The sequence below is a fragment of the Danio rerio genome, chromosome 2 (genome assembly GCF_052040795.2).
Source record: "Danio rerio strain M-AB ecotype USA chromosome 2, GRCz13ab, whole genome shotgun sequence".
NCBI classification, from domain to species: Eukaryota; Metazoa; Chordata; class Actinopteri; order Cypriniformes; family Danionidae; genus Danio; species Danio rerio.
Window position 1 is genome coordinate 46,580,227 of NC_141022.1, and position 27,581 is coordinate 46,607,807.

The 27,581-nt window shown below is 34.8% G+C and overlaps 1 protein-coding gene across 2 annotated transcripts; it reads right to left on the bottom strand.

Moving 5' to 3' along the window:
* On the bottom strand, positions 1 to 27,262 carry dnaaf11 (dynein axonemal assembly factor 11). 2 transcript variants are annotated; one of them, XR_015477681.1, is made up of 14 exons: positions 27,134 to 27,260; positions 26,996 to 27,063; positions 26,684 to 26,851; positions 26,520 to 26,597; positions 23,643 to 23,815; positions 22,782 to 22,936; positions 20,641 to 20,820; positions 18,482 to 19,692; positions 17,947 to 18,165; positions 17,165 to 17,436; positions 16,963 to 17,032; positions 16,567 to 16,662; positions 14,954 to 15,036; positions 1 to 682 (listed from the first exon to the last, which is right to left on the bottom strand). XR_015477681.1 is itself a non-coding variant. In NM_001002311.2 (13 exons), exons 2-13 carry the CDS (start codon positions 27,003 to 27,005, stop codon positions 511 to 513), a joined length of 1,323 nt encoding a protein of 440 aa, NP_001002311.2. In that variant the 5' UTR covers positions 27,006 to 27,063; positions 27,134 to 27,262; the 3' UTR covers positions 15 to 510. The 2 variants fall into 2 exon arrangements, 1 of the variants encoding a protein (NP_001002311.2); NM_001002311.2 differs by lacking the exon at positions 17,947 to 18,165 and having other exon boundaries at positions 15 to 682; positions 17,165 to 17,227; positions 19,618 to 19,692; positions 27,134 to 27,262.
* Between the last annotated feature and the right edge of the window lie 319 nt (positions 27,263 to 27,581).

The following is a 27,581-nucleotide window of genomic DNA, read 5'->3' on the forward strand; positions in this document are numbered from 1 at the left end:
TTTATTTGTGTTTTATCATGGTTTTGGTGTTTATTCATAGAGCACATCAAAAATAAAAGGAAATCTGTCAGAAACAAAACACAAAACTGGCATTTCCATTCCAAAAAGCTTCACTGATTACAATATTAACATTTTAGTTTAACGCCAACATCTGACATTAAACCATTAAAACAAACAGACATGACTGTTTATCAATAAATGAATGTCTGTGTGTGTGACAGAGAACATTGAAAGTGAAGGATCTACAGCGGTGAAATATTCATCAGCCAGCTTTAATGAGCCTTTCAATTACTCATCAGCTCAACTATACGTCTAACCAAGACAGCTAAATATATCTTGCATTATTTCATTGCGCACACACACACACTTCCACAAGCTCAGCAGAGAGTGTGATTATGCTTATGCTCTCTTGCTGTGTCATATCAAGCATATTCTCTCTCTCTCTCTCTCTCTCTCTCTCTCTCTCTCTCTCTCTCTCTCTCTCTCTCTCTCTTTCTCTGTGTGTTTCGCTCACACAAGTGGAGGCACTTCTGGATCGTCCACAAAGTCCTTCGACACAGGCCTTTCCTCCAAGCCACAGCGCTGGGGATTGTGGGAAGACTCCTGTCCTTTGGGAACAATGTTGGCCAGACTCCCAGCCAAACCAGGATCCACCTCCAATAATTCACGCCTCGGCGCTGCCCTGCGAAGAGACGGATCGGAGTGAGATTGCCGTTTTGTTGCATTTTAAGAATTTATTAGCCAATGACTCTTGTCAAACTGTTCAGTCAGCACAATCCCTGTGAAATCAAACTCCATTTCCACCACCTGCTCTATGCTAAAACACATTAATCACAAATACACACTCAAAAAAAAAAAAGTGTGCTCTTTCATAAGGAATTTTTTTTATGAATTTGAATTTATAAAATGGGATAGCCCCTTTTTGAGGGTGTTCCTAATGCCGAGTTCAGACTACATGATTTTAGCCATTATTTTGACTCAGCGACAGGTTTTGAGAAATCGCAGATAAATGCCTGAAATCACAGGCAAAATAGTGCATGTCATGTGAGTAAGTGAACTATTATTGGGTGTCGCCAACACCCAAGAGATATTTGGCATGCTAAACATCTGGAGTTGTCTGCGATTCAACATCATGCCGTGTGAAATGAGTTCTGATTCAAAATAACATCAGCGATTACCTACAGCAAATGAGAGAAGCAGCATCCACTAGAATGGCTATCTGCAAGTCAGCGGGAGGTTGAAGGCTTCTTTTCAGTCTATTTAGACCCAAGAAATGGAGGAAAGACTAGTGGAAATGTGGCAGGAGCATCCATGTCTGTTTGACGTGTCATCTGAACAAGACCACAACCGGCTCGAAAAGAAAAAAGTAGAGGAGAAGTTGCTAATTCCCTTCAAAAACCGAGGTGAGCAAAATAAATACATTTTATAACACACCAAAGGCTTCTTTTACATTAAATATACTATGTTACCTCACGTTGTACCATGTAACTTCTCGCGTATGTTTGGTTATGAGAAGTAGTTGTCAGCGATTCCCCTATTGTAAAGTCATACAATGTGAAACCCCCTGTAAACACAGCAGCGACGAAACGCTACCCTAGATAGTCATGCAGCGTGTAAACAATTGTGATGCAACTACTTTGAAAATCATGCAGTCTAAACGGGGCATTAGTACATAAATCAAAACATAGTACAACAAATCTAAACAAACAGACGGCTAAACAAAACATACAAGCAAACTTCACCTGAACCACCTCCAACAATCTATAGCTTAAGCAAACAAAAACATATAGTCCAAAAGTACAAACAATTTATATGTTTGTACTTTAAACATTTAACCAAAAAGGGGTTTCCAAAAAAGAAAATAAATTAGTCCTGAAAAGACAATGGGCCCTATCATACACACAGAGCAATAAGGAGCAAGACGTGTTTGGTGTGTTGTGTTGTTATTTTCAGACCAGCAAAACTCAAATTTTCACAGTTTGCGCAACATTGTTTAAATAGAAAATCCATTTGCACCTTTTTGTGGACTCTATGCTGGTCTAAAAAGGAGGTGTATTGAGGCGCATTGTTGCGTTGCTATTTTGAGGAACTGAAATAGATTGCGCCATTGACCAACTAAAAAGCTGGTCTAAAGTCTGCGTTAGTTATGCGCATATGCAGGTCCAAAACACGTACACTTTACTTTATACACACAGAATGTACAGCAATACACAAATATCTTTAAATATGAAAAGGATTAAAAAGTTTAAAAAATTATAATTTTCTACATACATATAAAAACCACTGCCTCCATGCCTTCTTCATATTGTTGCTTTTTTTCAGTTTATTTATGACAATTTGCATTAGTATGTTATTATTATTATCAGTATTATTTATTATATGCATATTTATATTTGTTTTAATAAAAACAACTTTAGATTTTTCCACCTGTTGGGTTTTGGTATGCGTCAGCATATGGGTATAGGACGTGTGTTTGGATAAACATATTTATATTTTTGACCACACTTTGTTATTATTGTTCATTTATTTGTGTATTTGAAACAAGTCTTTGTGCTTAAACGAAATTAAATATGTAGGCTAATGGATGTCTTCAGTGGAGTGTGTACAACACCGTTTTCTTACTTAAAGAAAAAGTAAAGCAGCCGAATGAAGGAGGCTCGTTCTTTATCCTTGCTGCAGATGGTCTATTTAGCTGTTTTCTCTCTAGTCAAGCGTTCAGTTTTTCCACTTACAAAGTCCGCCATGTAAACAGCAAATGTGCCATGGCGTGACACACCTGACACTTAAAGGGAATGGGCGATGAGACTCTGATTGGTTTAATGCACGTTATGCTCAAAAAACACCCATAACTCATTAAGAGAATAAGCACAACCATTAGGCCATGTGCCAGGACGCAGAATGTATTTTCCATCCTTAAAATAGCAAAAGTGGATTCGAACACACCCTTAATTCTTTTGCACCATGAGCTTTAGACTTTGCGCCTAGATTGTTAAAATAGAGCCCTAAATGTCTTAATGGATCTAAAAGAAGAAAATAAATTATTCCAGTCAAAACCACTTGTAATATATAATCACTTCATTAATTGTATTTCTGTTTTCTTTTATGTCAAATACTTACAATTAACCACTTAATATAAATGGTAACACTTTACAATAAGGTTCATTAGGTAATGCATTTTCTAACATGAACTAATCATGAACAACACTTGTTCAGCATTTATTAATCATAATTGAACATTTACTAATGCATTATTAACATCCAAACTCATGCTTGTTAACATTAGTTAATGCACCGTGAGTTAACGAACTCGCAATGAACAACTGTATTTTCATTAACTAATGTTAACTAACATGAACAAATACTGTAGGTAAATGTATTGTTCATTGTTTGTTCATGTTAGTAAATGCATTAAGTAACATTAACTAATGAACCTTATTGTATTAACTAATGAACCTTATTGTAAAGTGTGACCATATAAATTGTTATCAATTACAACAAACTGTTTAAAACTGTATCTGATATTTTCAAAAAAGGAACTCAGGGCAGGGCTGCTAATATTTTTGCCAATTATTGCAAGAAAACTCTCCTTAAAGTCTGCGTAAATTAGAACTTGCTGAGGCTTTTATTTCAGTGTGTTGATGAAAATAGAGTATTGAGTAGGGGGCGGGGCTTTCTTTTTGTGCATTATTCCCTCTTAGCAAATGGTAAGAGGGGCGTGGTTAAGAATATTGTGGCTGAAGACATCAAACTGACATTAACAGAGAAGGACAGTCACTCCAAATGCAGATCAAATGGTCAGATTTTGATTTAAAATTTAAAAACAAATGTTTTTTTCAAGTGAATTAACCTGCACAGATTAAATAATAATGTGACCTAGCAAAATAAACATTGTAAATGTTGAATTTCCATGGACTTTAATGGTCCCATGAAATGCCTTGAAATGTGCCTTTTTTATTTGTAATTAGTCTACTACTTTCATTATATACTTTATTGTTTCTAAAAATTAACACAAAGAATTCAGTCAAACCAAAAATCCCTCAACAAAACCTGTTTTTCATCAGTGACTAATCACAATGCTTTGGCTATTGCATTCATAAACTCAGAAACATGATTAATTATAAGGTTCATTACTGCAAAAAAAAAAAAAGAATTAAAGGAAATCTGATGCATCTTGAACAGACTGTAATGCAATGAATGTTCTGTCATTCAGTCAATTATCTTTTTTTTCACTTTATCTTGATTTTGAGACACTTTTGTTCATTTTGGCATAATTTTTGCCACAAGCTCAGATCCTACATTTGACCCACTTACTTTTTGATTAAATGTTCTAGTTCTAGGCTTGGACAAATTAATAATAATATATGGGTATTTTACAGTCAGCTGTTCATTATCACAAAATGTAGCATGCAGAATGTGACCAGGACCCCAGTGCAAATATTTTGTCCTCACACTCTCAGAAATAAAGGTACTACATCTGCCATTGGGGTGGTACACTTTTGTACCATACAGGTGAACATTAGTCCATTTAGGGTACAATTTTGTGCCCAAAGAGAACATGGGAGAACTTGCTAACTCCATACAGAATTGCCAACTGACCCAGCTAGGGTTCAGTGATCATCCTGCTGTGAGGCAATTGTGCTACCCACTGCACCAACATGCTGCTAATATATACATTTTAGGAACAAAAATGTACCTAAATAAAGATATGCCCCAGTGACACGATTTTGTACCTTTATTTATGAGAGTGCCGAATAAATTAATAAAGAGGGTATGAAATATTGATTTGATTGTAAATTAATTGATTATTTAAGAAGAAATACATGGCAGAGTGTTACAGATGACATACTAAAAAAGCAATAAAAAATAAAACAATAGTCAACTAGTTTAGAGGTTATTATTGCATAATTTTTCCTTAGAACACAGCGTCTAAATTTATCATCTAAATTTATGACCAAAAAAGCTCTTTCTGTGGAATAAATAGAATATATTCATTTGCTAATCTTACCCAAATGATAAATGTGTTTCCCCTTAAATTTAAGCAGCAGTTTCTCCTTTTTAGCCAAATATTTAGTTGTCTGAATACCTTCCCAAATAAACAATATTTTGAAAATTTCCTTGCTCTAAGGAGGGCTAATAATTCTGACTTTAACTGATATATATATATATATATATATATATATATATATATATATATATATATATATATATATATATATATATATATATATATATATATATATATATATCGTTTAGTAATAGTTTTTGTAATTATTAAATACGTGGCCTCTGAAGATTGCAGTGGACAGTGGAAATTACTTGACAGAGCATATGTCCCGTAATCCCAAACGTCTAACTGTACTCAGCTAAAAATAATGAACTAATTTAGTGGATCATTATGGATTTAGAAGGTTAAAAAAAAGCTAACAGAAACGATGTTCAGCCATTGCTTAGGAAGCAGCGAGGTGAGCTAATAAATGTCCATTAATCCACTCCTGCTGTCCAGCATGACAACATCATGTTGTACTGCAGCTCTTACCAACAGAAAAGCTTTCTGCTTCTTGCAAAGAAACACAAATCCCATCAAGATATAGCAGATAAATCAAGCCTGGCATCTTGTAGACTCAAACTGAAAGACTTCAATACACAGCAGGACTGTTTGTTGGGAGGATTTCTGACTATTTTTGACTGAATCTACACAATAGGGGTGTGAAATATTTTCAAGTATGTCAAAAACTAGAGTTTGATAAAAGGCCAATGACAGTGACGAGACCCAAACCTGCCAAGCTGAAAGCACAAAAATACACTTAGCAAAATTTAAGTTATTAATCCTTGTCAACACTCCCAAAAAATATCAAGCTATATATTGTTTTGTCTATATTACACACTCCTCCTACAACATAATAATAATAACACACATTTTATTATTAGTCACTTTTATTCTCCGATTGCGTTTCTATCTCATGAGAATCAATCACCATATATGCAATTACTGCGTCAGCTGAACCCTGATTGGACAGCTGATAGGGTGCAATTATTTAGTATTTAGTTTTTGAGCTAATCAGATAGAATAACCCAGTATAATTCAAGTTATTTCATGCCCATGTAGTTTACAATACATTAGCATTTATCTTATTTTATGCCCATGAGATCTGCAATATATTGGCAAATCCAATCGACAGCTGAAGGCATGTGTCAACGAAGGATGACCATTTATTCTCCTGTGGCCTGACATTTTGTTAATGCTGACCATAAACTTAGTGCTATTTTTGGATATTTCGATATTAACTTGTTCAAGAAGATGTGGTGATTCTAGCAAAAGATTGTTACAGTGTTTAATTTATACACTATACATTTATTTTCTCTTTGCATTATTCCCTCATAGTAAACAGTCATTTAAGATTACCGAAACAAACAGTTGTTTTCAGTGAATTAACTTGCACAGATTAGTTATCCACCTTTAGAGTAATAATGTTTGCTAGAAAAATAAACATTGCCAATCTTGATTTCAGGGTAGCGCAGTGGCTCAATTGTTAGCACTGTGTAGCACTTCTTGTCACAGCAAGAAGACTAAGACTTAATCCGAGACTAAGCTGAAGGAAAATTAATGAGTTTTAAATTTACGCAGGCTTTAAATAAAGATGGCTCCCAGTTCTAACACTGTTACCTTGGCATTGACAATGGTCAAGCTATGACCAAAACACTTGCCTATTTTTTTTTTCCAGTAAATTTCGTCTGATTGTGTCTTTTGAGAGTGAGCAGAATGTTTTCAGCTGTTTGTGTGTGTGTGTTTTATTGTTTCCTCAATCAAAATGATTTGAAAAAAGTTGCAAAAAATTGTGCATATGTAGTAACCCTGTGGTGTATTATTTCAGATCTGTTTATGAATGAATCAAGCGTTCCACTGATTCAAAGGCACTAACTTGGTTTGTTTGTAAATGAAACAGAATTTTGTAAAAATCATTTGAATGAATGATCAAATGAGTCGCTCAGCCAAAGAATTTACTCTACAAAATCTGATTTTGTGAATTAAATAAACTAAAATGTCTGTAGTGTATGTGTGTGCAAGTCAGAGTGTAGGGATGTTTCCGGTACTGGGTTGCAGCTGGAAGGGCTTGAATTGGTGGTTCAATCCGCTGTGGTGACCTTTGATAAATCAGAGACTGAGCCGAAGGAATCTTTAAAATAAATACGGTTCCCAGTTATAACACTATTAGCTTGGCAATGACCATAGTCAAGCTTTGACCGAAACGCTTGGCTATTTTTTTCACAGTAAATTGCTTGTAATTTTATTTGGTTGTGTCTTTTGAGAGTCTGCAGATTGTTTTCAGTTGTTTCAAGTTATGAAAGCAATAAACTTCCCCCCTGTGTGTGTTTTTTATTGTTTCCTCAATGAAAATGATTCGAAACAAAGTTGCAAAAAAATGTGCGCATCTCTGACAACACTATGGTGTATTGTTCCTGAATGAATCTGTTTTGGGCATTACGGTGGCGTAGTGGGTAGCACAATCGCCTCACAGCAAGATGGTTGGTGGTTCCTGCCACAGCTGGGTCAGTTGGCATTTCTGTGTGGAGTTTGCATATTCTCCCTGCGTTGCATGTTCACCCTTTGTTGCATGTTCTCCCCGTGTTCACGTGGGTATTCCAAAGACATGCACTATAGGTGAATTGGGTAAGCTAAATTGACCATAGCATATGCGGCTGGAAGGGTATCCAATGCGTAAAAAAGCATATGCTGGATAAGTTGGAGGTTCATTCTGCTGTGGCAACCCCAGATTAATAAAGAGACCGAAGCCGAAAAGAAAAAGAATGAATGGACGAATCTGTTTTTGAATGAATCAAGTGTGCCACTGATTCAAAGACAGTAACTTGGTTTGTCTGTAAATCAGTATTTTGTTTGAATCAATTGAATGAATAATTAAATAAGTCATTCAGCCAAAGAATTCACTTTACAAAATTTAATTTAGGCGGCACAGTGGCTTAGTGGTTAGGAATGTCACCTCACAGCAAGGTTGCTGGTTTGAGTCCCAGCTGGGATTAAATAAACTAAATTGGTCGTAGTGCACAGGTGTCAAATCCAGTTCCTGGAGGGCTGCAGCTCTGCACAGTTTAGCTTTAACCATAATTAAACACACCTGATCAAACTAATTAAGTCCTTCAGGCTTGTTTGAGCCTATAGGTAAGTGTGTTGAAGCAGAGTTGGAACTAAACTGTGCAGAGCTGCGGCCCTCCAGGAACTGGATTTGAGTGTGTGTGTGAATGTAAGAGTGTATGGGTGTTTCCCAATACTAGGTTGCACTTGAAAGGGCTTCCGCTGCGTGAAGCATATGCTGGAATAGTTGACGGTTCATTCCGCTGTGGGAACCCTTGATAAATAACGGAAAAAGCTGAAGGAAAAATTAATAAATGAAAATCTTATTAAATAACAATTACAAAAAAATGATTTTCTTTGTCAATATTGTACACACCTCCTACAAAAAAAAAAAAACAGTGTATTATTTATAGTACAGTATTACAGTTCCTCCTTTTTTATCTCCGCTTCCATCTCTCTCTCATCCTTTAGAAATGAATCACTAAAAATGTAATTCTGAGAAATATCGCTAAATTACGAAATATGCTATCCATCTCAGATGCAGAAAAGCTAGTCCATGCTTTTATGACTTCGAGACTGGATTACTGTAATGCTCTATTTGCTGGCTGCCCAGCATCCTCTATTAACAAACTTCAATTAGTGCAAAATGCAGCAGCCAGAGTTCTGACCAGGTCTAGAAAATATGATCATATAACCCCAATTTTATCCTCCTTACACTGGCTGCCTGTTAAATTTCGTATTGAATTTAAAATATTACTTCTCACCTATAAAGCTCTAAATAATCTAGCTCCTGTTTATCTAACCAACCTTCTGTCTCGCTACGAACCAACTCGCTCCTTAAGATCTCAAAATTCAGGGCTTCTGGTAGTACCTAGAATAGCAAAATCAAGTAAAGGAGGTCGAGCCTTCTCTTTCATGGCTCCTACACTCTGGAATAGCCTTCCTGGTAATGTCCGAGGCTCAGACACACTCTCCCAGTTCAAAACTAGATTAAAGACCTATCTGTTTAGTAAAGCATACACTCAGTGCATCACCTAGCAGGTTCCACACTGGCTTCTACATTTTGCTTATATACACTATGAACAGCAGCTACGCTAATTATTCTCTTTATTCTCTATTTTCACCTGGGGATACTCATCCCGAGGTCCTCAGATTAGGCGGAGTCACTGATTGGATCCAAGACCAGCGACGTGATGATCCCAAGGATTCCATATCCGGGACCAGGCCATATCCTGAGCTGCTGCTGCGCTGATGGTCGTGGGGAGTGGAGAACATGTGTCTGATTCCAGCGACGCTCCAGGGACAGACGAGTCTTCATTGAGGCCATCTTCCAGCATAAACCACGGCGAATGAAGTTCTGCACAAGACTTTTGGCCAGCGGAGAAATTAAAATGGTCGTGCCCAACTGAGTCTGGTTCTCTCAAGGTTTTTTTTCTTCACTCCCATCAGGTGAAGTTTTTTTTTCCCTCCCCGCTGTCGCCACTGCCTCGCATGGTTCAGGATTGGTAGAGCTACGCATCGTTGAATTTGCTCTTCAGTGTTTGAACTCTCAGTAATGATTAAATCACACTGAACTGAGCTAAACTGAACTGAACTGAACTTAAACACTAAAACCTGAACCACACTGTTCCAATTACTATGACCATTTATGTGAAGCTGCTTTGACACAATCTACATTGTAAAAGCGCTATACAAATAAAGCTGAATTGAATTGAATTGAATAATTAGTGCTGCAGCTGAAACCTGATTGGACTCTGAATTACTGATAGTGTGCAATTATGGTTTACTTTCCGAGCCAATCAGTGCCAGAGCGGGTACATTATCACACACACACACACACACACACACACACACACACACACACACACACACACACACACACACACACACACACACACACACACACGCACACGCACACACGCACACACACATGCACACACACATACAGATGATTTACGGAAAGTGCTTTGATTTCCTTAGGGACAGGTACACAAACACAGGTGCACTTGTATGTGTGTGTGTGTGTGTGTGTGTGTGTGTGTGTGTGTGTTTGACCTGAGGGCCACAGTAAATAATAACACAAGCATGCGTGTTTGTGTGTGTGTGTGTGTGTGTGTGTGTGTGTGTGTGTGTGTGTGTGTGTGTGTGTGTGTGTGTGTGTGTGTGTGTGTGACAGCGAGAGCATCTGACCTCAAAGTGTGTTAGGAGGTCAGAAGTAATCAGGTTCAGATGATGTCATCCATCAGGACCGAGTCACAGCAGAAGAATGTGTGTTTGCCAGCAGCATGGCAGTAACTGGATTATTTGCATCTTGTTTGCATTTTTATGAGGTCTTTAATGGCCGACTCTGATGTTCACTTACTGTGCTGGTAAACCGAATCAAGGACACACACGATCGAACGATGGAACAAAACCTTAAAGTCAACCAGCTAATTCTGCAGTCACGGGGGTTAATGCAAACATGCATTAAGACCCATTAGACGTGCGTTTACACACACAAGGGATATTGTTCAGGGTGAAAGTGACCGCGCAAGACCTCCTTCTGTGAACTGCAGAGGGAAAGCTAAAGAAAGGTCTACAAAGAGAGATCAGCTATAAGCTTGCATGTGTGTATAAATCGCAATTGAGTCTTTTAGCAAACTTAGCTTTAAAGCCACTTGCCTAATAACAAGCTCGGCGACCTTGCTGTGACCTGCGCTTGAGTGTTTTGCTCAAGGACACAACTTCGATTCTTCATCGAGTTCATGCAGAAATTAAAATACTGTCACCATGCTTCTCAGCCTTATGAAATATGAATGGCAGATTTTTCTTTAGTAGGTGTTATACAACATTTTTTTGTTTCAAGAATGATGAAACGCAATTAAAAACATACATGGATATCCTGTTGCATCGCCTTTATGTAACCGATGTACAGTGTTGGGGAGTAACTAGTTACATGTAACACCATTACGTAATTTAATCACAATATAAACGTAACAGTAATTCGTTACAGTTACTGAGAAAAAATGTGTAATTAAATTACAGTTGCTTATAAAAATGTTAAAGATTACAAATGGGGTTACATCTAAATATGTTGAATAATATTAATCTGTTGCTTTGCCTGTTTTTGATATGCACAATGCTCTCTACTAAGGACATTTATTAAAGCGGTGCTTTTCTGATGCTTTTAATTGGTTTTCCGATTTAATTGCGGCGCACCACGTCTACCAGTTACGTTAATCCTCTCTGCCACTGAAAGCACTAGGCTGCTACAACCAGTCTGAGAGCTGCAAGTAGTGACACTTCAAGTAGTGACGCTACTAGCTTAGCATTTCTCAGTAGCATGGCGGTAGCGTTGCTACTTTATAAACCAAAAAGCTTTTCAGCAAAGCTATTTTATTAGTCAAGTAGCGCAGTAGCGCCAACACAAGCTACATTTACCGATCGCAGATCAATAAGTGATGCCATCGACATTCACAGAGCTTTGAGGCCAGTGTCTAGCCAATGAAAGTAAATCCTTATAATGGCGAGAATTTTGATTTCTACTTTCTGTTTTTCGGTGGTCAACAACAAACTTTTAGTGCGTTACTGCCACCTCTTGCTCTGGTCGGTAACGTCACCAACCAATTAGGCTAACATGAGAAATTTCCTTGATGGAAAGATGACTGAGGGAGAGGAGGTCTACTATATATATATATATATATATATATATATATATATATATATATATATATATATATATATATATATATGGCTAAAGTATACTATGATAATTACTATTCGTTCATGATAGTTACTAATGTTATTACATTATGTAGTGTAATTCATTAATGAAGAGTTGTAAATATAAATACAATATAATGCTTGTTCCTAAATATTTCCCTTAAATACAAATGACTATAGTATTTTAAATGTGTAACACTTGGTTTTATTGGATTTTTTGTTTCTGCTGTTATATACTAACTTGTTTCTGTTTTGTACAGCATATTATTTACAGTAAATAACTGAACTGAACAATCATGCCTCATACAGTATGTTTCATTGACAGGTTTATTGATCTCTAAGATATGATTGACTTGGATTTAAGTTGCTTTGATTTAAAAATTAAAATGGCAAAAATTCTTTTTTTTATTGTATTTTTATTGCAAGTGCCACAAAAATTGCCCTGCACAACTAACTAAAATTTTGATTTTGTAACAACAGTAAACTTTAATTATAAAGGTTATAAAGGTCTGGTTTTCTGGTGGCTACAGTTTAAAATTAAATTAATATAAACTTATTTCAAGTGATGAAAGATTTTGAAATTCTAACAGTAAACAGCGCGTGGATGCTTGAAAATGATTATCCATTAGAAACTTAAAAAATAATCAAAAAGTAATCAGATGTAATCAGCTACTTTACTTTTATAAAGTAATTGAAAAGGTACAATACTTATTACCTTTTTAATGGGTAATTTGTAATCTGTAATCTATTACATTTCCAAAGTAACCTCCCCATCACTGCCAATGTAATAAACATTAGGTTACCATTATGCATTTTTTATGGAACTGTAAAAAACTAAAAGAGTTTTGGGATTTATACATGAGTTTTCTGTGATGGTCCTGGGAAAGAAATATCACAAGACACCTTTAATATATATTTTTCTAGGTCTAATTTCTTTTGTATCTAGGAAACGTATTCTGTTAAATTGGAAATACAAACTCCCTCCAGCTTTTGAATTATTTAAAAATATAAATGAGACCCTGCATTTGGAATATTTAACATTTAGCTCAAAAAACAAAACATGCATATTTTTAGAAACCTGAAATATTTTTATGAACCCTTTGACCTGTGCCTACATAATACCTATTGTTATCACTCTGACGCTGTAATCTGATTCCAGTTATATTCTAGTAACATAACCTGTATAAGTTGATATGCATGTTTTTATATTTGTATGCTCAGATGCTAATTAATGCTGAATATTCTTTTGTCAATTGTGATGGTTGTTATATTGTAAAAATAAATAAATAATAAAAAAAATACATAAAAACATACATGGACCAAGTTTATATTTATTGTACGTGATCTAGAGTAAAAAAAAAGATATATTGGCATGATTTGTTTGTGTGCACAGCATTGTATTTCCAGTGCAGGTATAGGATTTATGGAGTGGACCAGAAAATTACCCATTTATTTTGTCAGTTGGTTATTGAAAGGATAATTAGATATGGAATTATGGTATGGTTTGGTAACCTGGCAGTTTTATCAAAGTCTGAGCCTGCATGCCTTGGAAAAATTGCAGACTACACAAAAAACAGAATATCAGTTCTTAGTAATATGAGTTATTGAGTTAACAGTCGATTCTTAAGGAAGCACACAACATTTTAGCTGACCCACTGCATGTAAATATGGAAGATGTTCATAATTTTTGGTGAGAATCCTTTATAGTTATATACATATTTATAAAATAGTAAATAACAAATTAAAATTACATTAATAATACATAGGGTATAATTTTTTTTTGTAGTGTTATGTATTGGTATGTTTATTGTTCATGGGTCCGAAGTGTTGTCGATGTAAATAGACCTTGAATCCAAGGTTATTTTAGTAAACGAAAATTAAAAATAAGACAAACTAAAACTATTAGCCAAAACACCTTTTTGTAAACTGAAATACAATAAAAGGTAACACTTTATTTTGATGGTGAGTATTAGTAGACTGTCTGTTTAATATCTGTTGATACTGCTCCTTCAACATACATTTAACTGACTATAAGAAACTTTGTAAATGCATGTCAACTTACACTAAGCCTAACCCTAACCCCAACCTAACAGTATACTTTTAATCTAATGAGAAGTAGCTGGCATCTGGATGCAATGTAACTAAATTCAACATATGGACCATCAAAATAAAGTGTGACCCACTAAAAAAATTCACAACAAACAAAAAACTAAAACAAAACTAACAAGAGTCACTGAAAAAAAAAAAACTGTTATAAAATAAAAATAAGCAAAAAAATAAATAAAAATTTCAGAATTCATAAGAACTCACATTGTAGTGGAAAAATGTGATCTGTGACTGTTTAAAAAAATACCTGTAGCTGCGCTTTAACAGACAAACAAGCACATAATTACATACAAAAAATGCTCATAAACATGAAATCCGTTCTATATTTTCTGCTTTTTATAAAAGTAAAAACTAGGCATGTTTACTACATATCCATGTACATTATGACCATTTGTATGGTTTTGGACTCAAACAATAATTTTAGGCTGTGTGTCCAATGAAACGTTTTTACGCTGCAGAAACGCGAGCACTGATCTTACAACGCTCACATTTTTGAAGCACAGTGTTGTTTTCAGTTGGCTGCTATGAGGGTATTCCCACTGCCAAGTTACTATTGCCCCGCCCGTCCTCCACTGTGATTGGACAGCTCAAAAGTGACACTCAATTTGCAATGGCTGAAAAAACGGTAAACTCTAAGCACTGACTATAAAACACAGACTCAATGCCTCACTATGCTGTAGGCACTCAAAAAGCACAACACAACCATTGACAACAACAGAAAACAAACGCTCAGCTTGACAAAAAAATGTTTTGGTGGACATGCAATCTTATTTTAAATAAGCTTTGCTCTGGTTAACAATAGAGGTGTTGTATTAAAACTAAAACTAAACATTTAATAAAAAGAAACTAGAAATGTATTTGCAAAATAAAAACTAAAGTTCACAAAACTATTGATAAAATGAATGTAAAGCAAATTTTTAAATAGTATTAAAATAAAAACTAATGCAAATGCAATAACAAATTCCAAGACAAATTTCTTGTTACGAAGATGACAAAGCTTATTTTATATTTTGTATGAGCAGTCATTCACATAGACCGTACTGCAGCAGAGTTTACCTGGTGTCCTTCTTGTTATTCTGGTTACTGGTAACACTGGTCGGCCTTATGGAGCGTTTCTTTGGTTTTACATCTTCATTTGCCTTAAAAAACGAAAAAAAAAATATATATATATTTATTATATAATATATATTTATTATTTTCTATTATATATTATTTATATATACTCAGTTGAAGTCTGAATTATTAGCCCCTCTTTGATTTTTTTCTTTTTTAAATATTTCCCAAATTATGTTTAACAGAGCAAGGACATTTACAGTATGTCTGATAATATTTTTTCTTCTGGAGAAAGTCTTATGTTTTATATTTTGTCTAGAATAAAAGCAGTTATTAATTTTTTAAACACCATTTTAAGGACAAAATTATTAGCCCCTTTAAGCTATTTTTTTTCAATTGTCTACAGAACAAACCATCATTATACAATAACTTGCCTAATTACCCTAACCTGCCTAGTTAACCTAATTAACGTAGTTAAGCCTTTAAATGTCACTTTAAGCTGTATAGAAGTGTCTTGAAAATATCTAGTCAAATATTATTTACTGTCATCATGGCAAAGATAAAATAAATCAGTTATTAGGAATGCGTTTTTAAAACTATAATGTTTAGAAATGTGTTGAAAAATCTTCTCTCTGTTAAACTGAAATTGGAGAAAAAATTAAACAGGGGTGCGAATAATTCAGGGGGAATATATATATATATATATATATATATATATATATATATATATATATATATATATATATAGGTCTGCAGACAAAGTCTAGTTTTACACAGTTTCAACTGTGAAGTAGATAAATTGTTCAAGTGAGTAGTCGATGTCCATGAGCAGAGGATTTTTTGTCCATCAATAAATCCATAAAAATGAATATTTACACAAATATTTAGCAGCCCAACAGTTGTCAGTACAGACAACATTTTCCAGAATAGACAAATATATTAGCTTCAAATCAAGATACTGATTTATCAAGTATTGTGTGACACTGAAAACTAGTGTGATGACTGCTGAAAATTGCCAGTAAAGGAATAAACAATTTCTTTTTCATAGATTAGTTTTTTTTGCATTTTTAATATTATTTCCTCATTTATTAATTTTCCTTCGGCTTAGTCCCTGATTTTTCAGGGGTTGCCACATTGGAATGAACCGCCTAATATTACTTAAATAACCTGTAATTCTATAATATAGAATTAAAAATATATCTTACATTTTGCATAATTTTTCACTAAATTTTTTATTATTTATTATTTTTTTATTATTTTAATTCTTTATTGTATCTTAATGGTCTGACAGCATGATGGTAAATTTTAAATACACGCATTTCCTTATCATTAACATCGCATCATAAAATCTTAATGCAATAAAAAATGGTCAATTTAAATAAATCAAATAAGAAAATGCTGAATAAAATAGATTCAGATGAAGCAAGTCTACTTTCAACAAGCATTTCATAACTGTTAACAATATTATGGCAGTTCTGGGATTATTGATGAATGATTTTTTTAATGATAAATGTGTGGTCACTGTGGGAATAAACTGTAACCTTTGAATTGAAATGATGTTGAAAGACATAATCTAAGAGTTTCTGGAGCTGTGTTTGAGGTGTAGTGAAGTGTACCAGAGGCAGGATGAGGAGCAGGTGGCCGGTGGTTTGGGATCTCTGTGCTGAGCTGCTGTCAGGTTTCACTTCTGCAGGCAAAACTAACTGGAACACCTCAACACACACATACACACGCTTTTATTAATGCGAGGTTTCAAGCACTTGCCACTGTAAAAGTGATCTACAGTATCACTAGTCATAAACTCATATCCATCAATACTGAGATGCGCACACATGTGAGGTGTGCTGGTCTGCGGCAGATTTGTGAGGAAATGAGGTAGAATAAAGAGTGTAGATTTACCGCCGGGTAATCAGCTTTAAAGGTCAAACTCATCAGATGAGACGAAGAGTGAGAGAGAGAAGGATGGAAAAAGAGAGAGAGAGAGAGAGGGAGAGGAGAGATGGATAGCCTACCTTTCCTTTGACGGTCACTCTCACATACATTGGCTGAACATCCACATCCAGCAGCGAAGAGTCCATATGCCTACAGCACAGAAGAGAGCGATGTGAGAGCCAATGCTGTTAGGAGAGAGTTACTAAATGACAGAGAAATGCACTCAAAGAAAGAAGTAGAACTGCTGAGTCATGGTTGGATTGTTTTGTGGTGAGTGTGTACCTGTAAACATTTAAATCCAGAAGCAGGCAGTTGTTTTCATCTTCAGAAAGACTAAAGTCCAACCTTGATGTGATCAGGAAAAATATATATTTTCAAACTTGTGCTAGTTGTTTAGGTGTTTTTATATTTTTTAATTGTAGTAAATAAACTTGTAATTATAAATTAGCCTCTACAGATGCAATTCTGACACAATATCCTGTGACTTTGACCTTTCACGTCTCATTTCAAGTCTGAGAAAAGAAAAACTTAAATTTCAAAGAACAAATTCAGAACTGTGTGATGTAACCTCATAATTCTTATAATAAAACCTGAATTGTGAGATTTAAACTCAGATTTCTTAGAAACAATTCAGAACTGTCTGATGTAACCTCATAATTATTATAAAAAAGGAAAATTAAGATGTAAACTGAACTGTGTGATACAAAGTCATAATTCTTATAAAAAATGTCAAAATTGTGAGATGTAAACTGAAATTTCTTAGAAAATATTCAGAACTGTGTGATGTAAAGTCATAATTCTTAGAAAGAATTCAGAATTGTGATAAATTAGCTTAAATTTCTAAGAAAAATGCACTACTGTGTGATGTAAATTCATAATTCTTATAAAAAAGTCAGAACTGTGCGATGTAAACTCATAATTCTTAGGAAAAGAATGTCAAAAATGTGAGATGTAAACTGAAAATTCTTAGAAACATTCAGAACTGAGTGAAATAAACTCATAATTCTTTTAAAGAATTCAGAATTGTGATATATAAACTCAAATTTTTTAGAAAAAATCATAACTGTGTGATGTAAATTCATAATTCTTATAAAAAGTCAGAATTATGAGATTTCAACTCAAAATTTCTTAGACATATTTTAAAACTGTGTGATGTAAACTTAAACATCTCATAAAAAAGATTGTAAAAGTTATGAAACGTAAACTCAAATTTCTTTAAAAAAACTGATGTAAACTCATAATTCATATGAAAAATCTAAATTGTAGGATGCAAACTCAAATTTCTTCAATAAAAATACCCTAATGTGTGATGTTAATTCATAAATCTTATTTTAAAAATCCAAACTTTGAGGTGTCAACTCAAATTTCTTCAAAATATTTTAGACCTGTGTGTGGTAAACTCATAACTCTCATAAAAAAAGTCAAAATTGTAAGATGTAAACTCAAATTTCTTAGGAACAATTCAGAACTGAATAAAGTAAACTCATAAATCTTATAAAAAACTAAATGTAAGATGTAAACTCAAATTTCTTAGACAAAATGTTAGAATTGTGTGATATAAACTTATAAAAATAATTCAAGATTGTTAGGTGTAAACACATTTTTTAGAAATAATTCAGAACTGTGTGCTGTGAACTCATAATTCTTATAATCCTTCACTTGTCAATTGGTGAAGTTTGTTCCTCGCCACTAGTTTGCTTAGTTTGGGATTTGCGGAGCTGCGCATTGTTGGATTTTCTCTTCAGTGTTTTGGCCTTCAGCAGTGACAATCATATTCCACTGCACTGAACTAAACTGAACTTCAACTCTGAAAACTGGACTGAAGTAGTTTTCGTTTGCTAGAGCTTCTTTGTTAAGCTGCTTTGACACAATCTACATTGTAAAAGCGCTTTAGAAATAAAGATGAAACAAATTAAATGTAAAATCTAAATCTTACCAAAAATCTAAATTGTGAGGTGCAAACAAATTTAAAAGGTTAGAACTCTGAGATGTAGAAGATTTCTGAGCGAAAAAAAAGTCAGAATTGTTGCGAGATATAAACAAAATTGTTGTGAAATGTAAACAAAAAATTCTATCCAATTTGCGCTTCTGTTTATGTCTCTTTTTTTAAGAAGATATATTTTGTTTCTTAATGTATATTTCAACATTCTTTTTTTCATTGAACCGTAAGTATAAAAAGCCTAAACTGTGAACTACACAAAAAAATGGTGTTATATAATATCCTGTGGGTTTCCTTATGTTTGAGTTAGTGTGTGACCTCATTCATATCTATAGCTGGACTGGGGCGTTGCTGATATAGATTTATGATCTATACCATATCCCTTGTGTATTTCCAGTTTCTCACTATAAATAGACTCCTGTTTTCACCTGTGCTTTTACAACCTACAAGCCCCGGGCTCACATAACTAGACTTTTGTCTCCTAGAACTGATTCTTAATCTCGTATTTCACATAACTTTTTGACATTTTATATTGGATTCATTATGAGTTTTGCATCCGACACATCATTTATTCATGAATGTGGAAAGCTGTCAGGAATCTATGATGTGAAGTGTGGGCTGCACATAACCGCATCCTGATTTAAACTAAACTGCCCATATGTAAGCAAGCACTGTGTGAAAGTGTCAGTACATGGCCAGAATAATCCGCTAAGTAAACCAGACTAAAAAGGCTCACAATCAAATGTATGGCTACAGAAAGGTTTTGTCTGTGCATGAAGTTTTATGTGTGTACTACTTAGGCTCGTTGACATTCAGCACACGTCCGTCTGGAGTGATCAGTGTTCTTGGAGTTTTGGTTTTTGGCTTCTCTCTGTAAAAACACAAAATTAATTGCTGTCGGTCAAGGTGTTTAACAAACATTCAAAAGTTTAATCTTAACCCCTTCGGAGGGACCCTGTGTCCATTACAATGGACATCACATGTTAGCTCAAGTTTTTTTTTTTTTTTGTGGTTTCTGAGCATTTCATCTAATTTAAAGGCTGCAGTCCATGTGAGTGGAAGTTTGTCATCCAATTAAATGGCAGTAAGCTTTGGCATGTTGTAATTTGAAAAGAAAATCCACTACACTAAAAAAGCAGCATGGCATCACTTCACTCCAGACACATACGTATTGATTTGTTTGCCAATATTTCATAGATTGTTTGTAAAAAAGAGGGATTGCACTTACTATTTAATGTCAATGTTTGTGACTTTAAAAATAAATTTCAAGATTATACCAATAATTTTTCTTTTTTTTTCTTCTTTTTTTTGTATTTTATGTTGGTATAATGTTCAGGAAGTACTCCCTGTATTATCTGGCTAACTGTCCTTCTGTAAAGTCAAAAAAATCCTCAAGTTCAAACTTGAGTCCATGTTGCCAACATGGGCTTTAGATGAAGAATCCATAAAGTTATTCATTTGGTAATGATTTCTTTTTTCGGCACTAGTAACAATCCCTACACTGTAAAACCCTGATTCGTTAATTTACCAGTTGCCTTAAAAGCCACAAGTTGATTTTACTTTAAAAAGGCAGTGAACCCATTGACTTGACTAAACTTTTATAATTACACACATAGTTTGTAATAATAAATATAAGGCAATAAGTTTACTCTCTTTTTTATAGTGTAGAACAGTACTAGGGACAAAAATATGTCATCGAACTATTAAAGAAACAAAACAAAAAGAAAGTCTGAATCTTCCATCATTTGTGGATTGGTTCAGTCTTAGAGGGTTAAATACAGATTGCAAACTGCAGATAACATTACAATTTTGCACAAACTTCTCTTTCTCATTGGCTCTCCTCTTCTCCTCCAGATGGCGATGGGCCTCTAGTCTGGACTCTGGTGTGAATGGGCACGGCTTCTCCCAGAATTCCCTCTCCTCGTCCTCTGCCTCTGTGTGAGTCTTGGAGCTTGATTCTGGATACTGTTGGGTTCCATTTTGGCTCTCAGAGAGCGATCTGTGTGAAATCATTACTGCAGATAAACTTCACTTGTTCATCCAAAACACAGGTACAAGTTCTCTGAAAATACTCTAAAATGAAATTCAGCTGTTTCCTTTATGACAAACAGGGATGGGCAAAAATACATTGAAATGTATTTTAAAGTAAAATAACAAATACATTAACTTTAAGTTTATCAAAATAAACTACTTTTTTTAAATACTGCAAAATACTTTTTAAAGGGACCAAAAAATTTATTTGCAAACTCTCCATCTATAGGTCCATTAGATCAATCCCTTCACCATTAAGCTGACTAAGTAAACAATGTTTGACAGCAACAGCTTTTCTCTGCCACTTTGTTCACCTATAGGGGAAGTTGTGGCCTAATGGTTAGTGAGTTGGAATTGTAACCCAATAGTAAACTTCTTGCAAAGTATTTTACAGTAATTGGAAACTACAAAAATACAAGACACTAAAGTACATCCACCCTATCATATACAAATTACAAAATAGTATTTTTGTATTTGAAATCCGTATTTGAAATACATGTATCATAAATACTGCCCATCCATAATGACAAATCAGTATAAAAAGCCTATGTTGTCTCTAGTTTTAAACATGTTTCTGGAAATTCTGCAATTTTGAGGGTACTTCAAGCATTTGTGGGCTTGACAAACCATCTGTAGGAAACACATTACTTTCCTCTCCATGTGCACCAGACACCTTATAAACACTCCATTTTTCTGAAAAACTTTGTACAATTTTGAGTGTATTTCATGCAAATGAGTGGGCTTGACTAACCACCTGTAGAAGTCATAAGTCATTATACGCATCCCAAATGGCACACTATACACTGTACACTTACAGACTTAACAGCATACTAGGGTTTTTACGATACTGGAATTCGGTATCAATCACTGTTTACTGGGTGTAACCGCATATATAGGGACACTGGAGCGTTTCAAAGTCACCTCAATCAGCTGGTTTGTCTATAAACTGACAAGCGATAAATCGCAGCTGTAAAGCGCTCCAGTGTCACTGTATCAGTAGTTACACTCAGAAAGTTTGGTAACCAGATGACTTTTAGGACCAATCAGTCATTTCTGTTGACTAGCAAATCAGCGGTGTTCAAGAACGTGCTCAACATCGCTTAAATGTTCACGGGAAATGGACGTTTTTAAAATTTCAGAACCAATTGGTATCGATTTCCAGTATCGTGACAAGCCTACAGTATACTATATGTATGTAGTGTCGTGCCAAATGGAACACTAATAGGTTTTTTACTAAGCTGAAATTCAAACAATTTCCCTGAGGACATTTGACAGTTACCAAATTAGTAAAATAAATGACCAAACTACCAAATAATCCCTGCCATGAGTATATCAGGAGGCGGCATAATCTCTTTGGGAGGATAATTTTGCTTTCACAATCCAAAATAAAATATAGCTGCAAGCAGCAATTATCGGGGCCAACTATAATGCACTACTTAGTCTATTTATTCTACAAAATGGCGTCGAACAGTGCATAAGTATGCGATTTGGGGACGCACCTACAGTATACTCTTTCCTTTCTGTTTGCATGTGTTTAAGTGTACATTTATATGTACATAATTATGTGTGTATATTCATATGAATGTATATAAAAATTGATAAACTAACTTAGACTGTGTATCTTAAACTTGTCATGGCATCAATATATTGCTCCTCTATGTGATTCGAGGTGCTTCTTTTATCCTCATTTGTAAGTCTTAGGTTAAAAGCGTCCACTAAATGAATAACTGTAAATGTGTGGTTAGTTTAGCTAATCTCAGTCTTTGGAAGTTGAATAAATTTGATTGAAACTGCAGAAATCATTATAGTGATTTCAATTTGCCCAAAATTCTCTGTCTTATAAATTCACTTTATGCAGCCCAAATGATATTTTAGTGCACCTATCCAAACAAACAGTCATCTAAACTGTAGTTATCTTTAGACACTCACTGGTTTATTTCAGGATGCTCATTCGCATTGCTCTTCTGCTTCTCTCTTTCCTCTAAATACTCTGTTTCCTGCTGTAAGACACGTGTCCTCACTGCATCCAGTTCCTGCAGGGCCTGGATACGCTCAGCTCGGCTAATTTCTTTCCCATCCAACGACTGCAAACAACAAAAAGCATCATTCATAAATAGGGCAAACCTACAGTAAACATCAAGGATGATACCTATAACACTAACAATTAAATTACAGCTTTAGAAATCATCCATACTATGCCAAATTATAAACATTCATTCATTCATTCATTTTCCTTTGGCTTGGTGCCTTTATTCATCAGGGGTCGCCACAGCTGATGCCCTTCCAGCTGCAACCCAGTACTGGGAAATATCCATACACACGCACTCACTATGGCCAATTTAGTTTATTTAATTCACCTATACCACATGTCTGGGGGAAACCAGAGCACCTGGAAGAAACCCACGCCAATACGGGGAGAACATGCAAACTTCACACAAACTGGCCCAGCCGGGGCTCAAACCAGTGACCTACTTGCTGTCAGGCGACAATGCTAACCACTGAGCCACTGTGTCGGCCCACAAATTATAAACAGAAAAACAAACTACATTTATTTTCCAGCTGATGAACTATGAAAACATTGACATGCAGTTAGAATAAATCCTGGTAAAAAAGTGAGTATTTAAACTAGTAGATGACAAAACTGAAGAGAGTGCTTATAATAAATAAACATACCACGTGTGGTGAGGATGCTAATGTAGTTATCATCATGGTTATCTTTATAATTATTATTCTTGGTATAAACAGGTCTTAAATGTGTCTCTTCAGTGAGTGTGTGTATCAGTGCTGTACCTGTAGTTGAGGCACTGTTGCCACCACATACTGTCTGTACCCGTGGTATTCAGCACAGGGGTTTCCCACCAGATAGAGCTCTTTGAGATGAAGGTTGTGCTTCAGCGTCTCCACACTGCTCAGCCTACCCACAAAATTCACTGTCAGGTCTAGTTTCTGTAAGCTCTCGCAACCTACGCACAACCAAACGTATATTAGAGTTTGTAATTACAGTCATTGTAAAAAATAAATAAACATAGACTTTCACATCACACTTTTCAAGCAAAACATTTAAAAAAGATTTTGTTAATATTTAAAATTATATAAAAATGTAACAAAACCAAATTGTGTGTTGGTATATTAGGTATAAAGGTATGTAAACTCAAATGAAAAATCACAACAAAATTGCTAAGACTTTACTTATTAAGTGAAAATAAAAAATATCAAAATTCTAAATGTTAATGAAGAGATTAATAACTCAATAATCTAAATTAACACTGATTTTACACATCTTTTAACATCTCTTACATCATAACAACATAAGCAACAAACAAAAAATTCCAAAACATTCTATTCTACTATATATATTAAAATATTTTATAGGTAGGCATTATTTTTTTTATCTAGATTAATCTTGGAAATAAACTAGATTAATCTAGATTAAAATGTGTCATTTGAATTCTGCCAAAGGCATTCAGAATATGCGTGCTACCCAAATAATAAGTCTTTGAGAACGGGTTTGTCAAGCTAGGTGGCGCATTAGACCAGGGGCTCATCTCCTGTTTCCAAAATGCATCACAAACTGTTTGAGAAACTGTTCTACTATGATAATTAGTGATGAAAATAAATGATGTTCAATAAGATGTACTTGTGTTTACTAACTGTTTATTCAGTTAAACATGAATGTTGAACTGTAGGCCTACATAAGCTTGAAACAGCGATTATTGATTACCTTAATCTGACTAAAGTCACAACTGAACCAAACAGAAATGGAATTAGGACGTGGAGTATGCAGATATTAGTGGCATTATTGAAGTAAACACCGCAATTAAACTATTACCGCCATGTAGGTATGTCGCCATATTATCCGACAAGATCCACACAAACAGTAAGGTCAGTAAAGCAGGTCGCACACCAGAAGCGCCGCTCGGCGCCACGACACGGCGCGCACATGACAGTTTGAAGTATTACACACCAGACGCGCACATTCGAATGATATTTAACATGAAACTAATCAGATGGCGCTCTGTGGCGCGGTTGAAAAATGAACTGCATCCTGAGCCGTGGCTGGGCGCCGCCGACAGCCGCCGACTTGCCGGGCCAGTGTGTGTATCCTGATAGAAACCTTTGTTTACAATTCTAAAATGCATGGCGCTGCGCACGCCACTTCTGGTGTGCGACCTGCTTAACACACGCACACACTCACAAATACACACACATCGTAGAATGCTGACATGTTTTTCTTTCCATTTGTCGTGCGTTATTAAATTCCATGACAATCTCACCATTGCTTACTCCTTACTGTATGTGCGTCTAATACTTCAGTTTGTCACGACGGCATGAATGAAACGATCATGAGTTAAAGTGAAACTGCCGAACTGCAGTTAAATAGTCAGGCATCCAGCTGATTTGATTCAGAAGGGCATTTTTTTTGTCTGACGGCTCACCGGTTAGGTACACATCTAAGATAAAATATCAAGGTGAATGTCATCATAGCTTCAGTAGAGTAGACCCAGCTCCCAACCTAACTTTGAGATTAGATTAACGGCAATATATATTTTTTTTACGTAGCATATATACTGAGATATATATATATATATATATATATATATATATATATATATATATATATATATATATATATATATATATATATATATATATATATAAGGGATTCTCCGATCGATCGACTAAAGATAATCAAATTTTATGACTCGATCGGTACTCTCCAATCTATGAACTGATCGCAGGACTTGTTTAGGAGTTTACACACAGAGGAACCAGACGTGCTAGTTGGAGAGAAAAATATTGGAATGGCTGTGCATGTGTTCAGGCCTTTTTACATATATAAAAACTGAAAGTTCTGTGTTGTTAACAATGTTGCAAGTTTACTAAAACCTGGCTAAATGTTTTATGCAAATAAAAAACATTAAAAAAAATTTTTACTTGAATATTTAAAAATATACCTTTCTGTAATATACTTACTGCAATAAACAAATAAGTATTTACAGGTTTACATTTTAACTTCTTATGCATCAAATATGTGCTCCAAACTTTTTCATCATTGAGACATGTTGAGTTCTTCTTCCATAATTTCCAATGTTTCTTATTCCGCATTGTTAATTGTTTTTCTTACCAATTTTTAAAATCTGTTTTCTCTATTATTTACTGTATTAAGGTGCGTGTGACCATGACCTGTCCACTCTAAATGGTTATAAGAGACATGTTTAAGGGATTACATGCAGCATCCTTCATTTATTCACTTAGGTAAGGAGAGAGCTCCACTTAAGTATTTTACTTAATGTGCAATATAAAGCTTGAAGCATCAGAATCGATATCGACCGATCACCATGACTTGGTATCGGCTGCAAAAATCCTGATCGGAGCATCCCTATTATATATATATATATATATATATATATATATATATATATATATATATATATATATATATATATATATATATATATATAGTTTCATTTTTTTATAAATAAATCTGTTATGCTAAATAATGATTGGAGGATCATTTCACCCATATTATGATATTTTGTTTTTGCATTTAAAGCACTAAAGCATACACTTGCATTTAATTTATTTTTTTTACATTTAATTTGATGCAGAAACCAATCTATTTTTGACCCAGTTACACACACACACACACACACTGTATGAAGTCACCTTCCAAATTCTCAATGACCTCAATGTTGTTCAGTGCCAGATTTAAATATTCCAGCTTCTTTAGCCTGCCGACATTTTCTGCAAAAACAAAGTTACAAGAGTTTACATAAACAGCCATGCGTTTGAGTTGCTGCAATACCACAATACCACTGTCCAGTATTTACCTATTTTAGGGATGAGGTTGTTTTGTAAATAAAGGATTTTGAGGTCTCTGCACCACTTGTGGATGTGCTCGATTCTCTGGATGTCCTGCTGATGAAGGGAAAGCTCCTCAAGGGAGAAGATCTCTCCGTTATTGTGCTCTGCTCTGCGGCGGATCAGATCCTCACTGACTGAACGGAGGAAGAGGGGCGATTCGTTTACAAACAGCTTAACCGCGAAAGGTCAAATGTTTACGGGTGAGGAAAATACGATCAATGTTGTAAAATAACATTTAGCTTAAAGCAAATAATGTTTAAAATACATGAAGCACTTACTGCGGACCATGACTTGCTGGTCTAGTTTGTTAGACGTTGCTACAGAAACAGACTCACTTCAGACGCTCCTGTTGAAAATTTCAGCGGTGCAATAAACACAAGAAATATTCACTTAGAATAAATTTCATCAGGAATTACCTTAAAATCGCATCCAATGTCATGTATTCCTGGCAACTATCTGTAAAACAACTTTAACCGCTTTTAATGAAGGAAAGAGGCAAGTTTTATTGTGGTTGTTCGGTTTACATTCAAGTAGCAATCCCGCCCCTTAGCGGTCAGAGATTACAACTGCAGTCAATAGATATACAACCATAAATATATATTTACAGTTGAGGTCAGAATTATTAGCCCACCTGAATTATTAAACTCCCCGTTTATTTTTTCCCCAATTTCTGTTTAATGGAGAGAAGATTTTTTTCTGCACATTTCTAAACATAATAGTTTTAACTCTAATAACTGATTTATTTTATCTTTGTCATGATGACAGTACAGAATATTTTATAGATATTTTTCAAGACACTTCTATTGAGCTTAAAGTGACATTTAATGGCTTAACTAGGTTAATTAGTTTAACTAGGCAGGTTAG

Bases quoted from the DNA above. Each gene is read 5' to 3' on its own strand.
- dnaaf11 (NM_001002311.2), bottom strand. The intron at 16,663-16,962 runs GTAGGCTATCCA...GTGTGTGTTGAG, and splicing joins GAGTGACCGTCAAAGGAAAG to GTGTTCCAGTTAGTTTTGCC. The intron at 683-14,953 runs GTAAACTCTGCT...GTCTCTTCGCAG, and splicing joins AATAACAAGAAGGACACCAG to GGCAGCGCCGAGGCGTGAAT.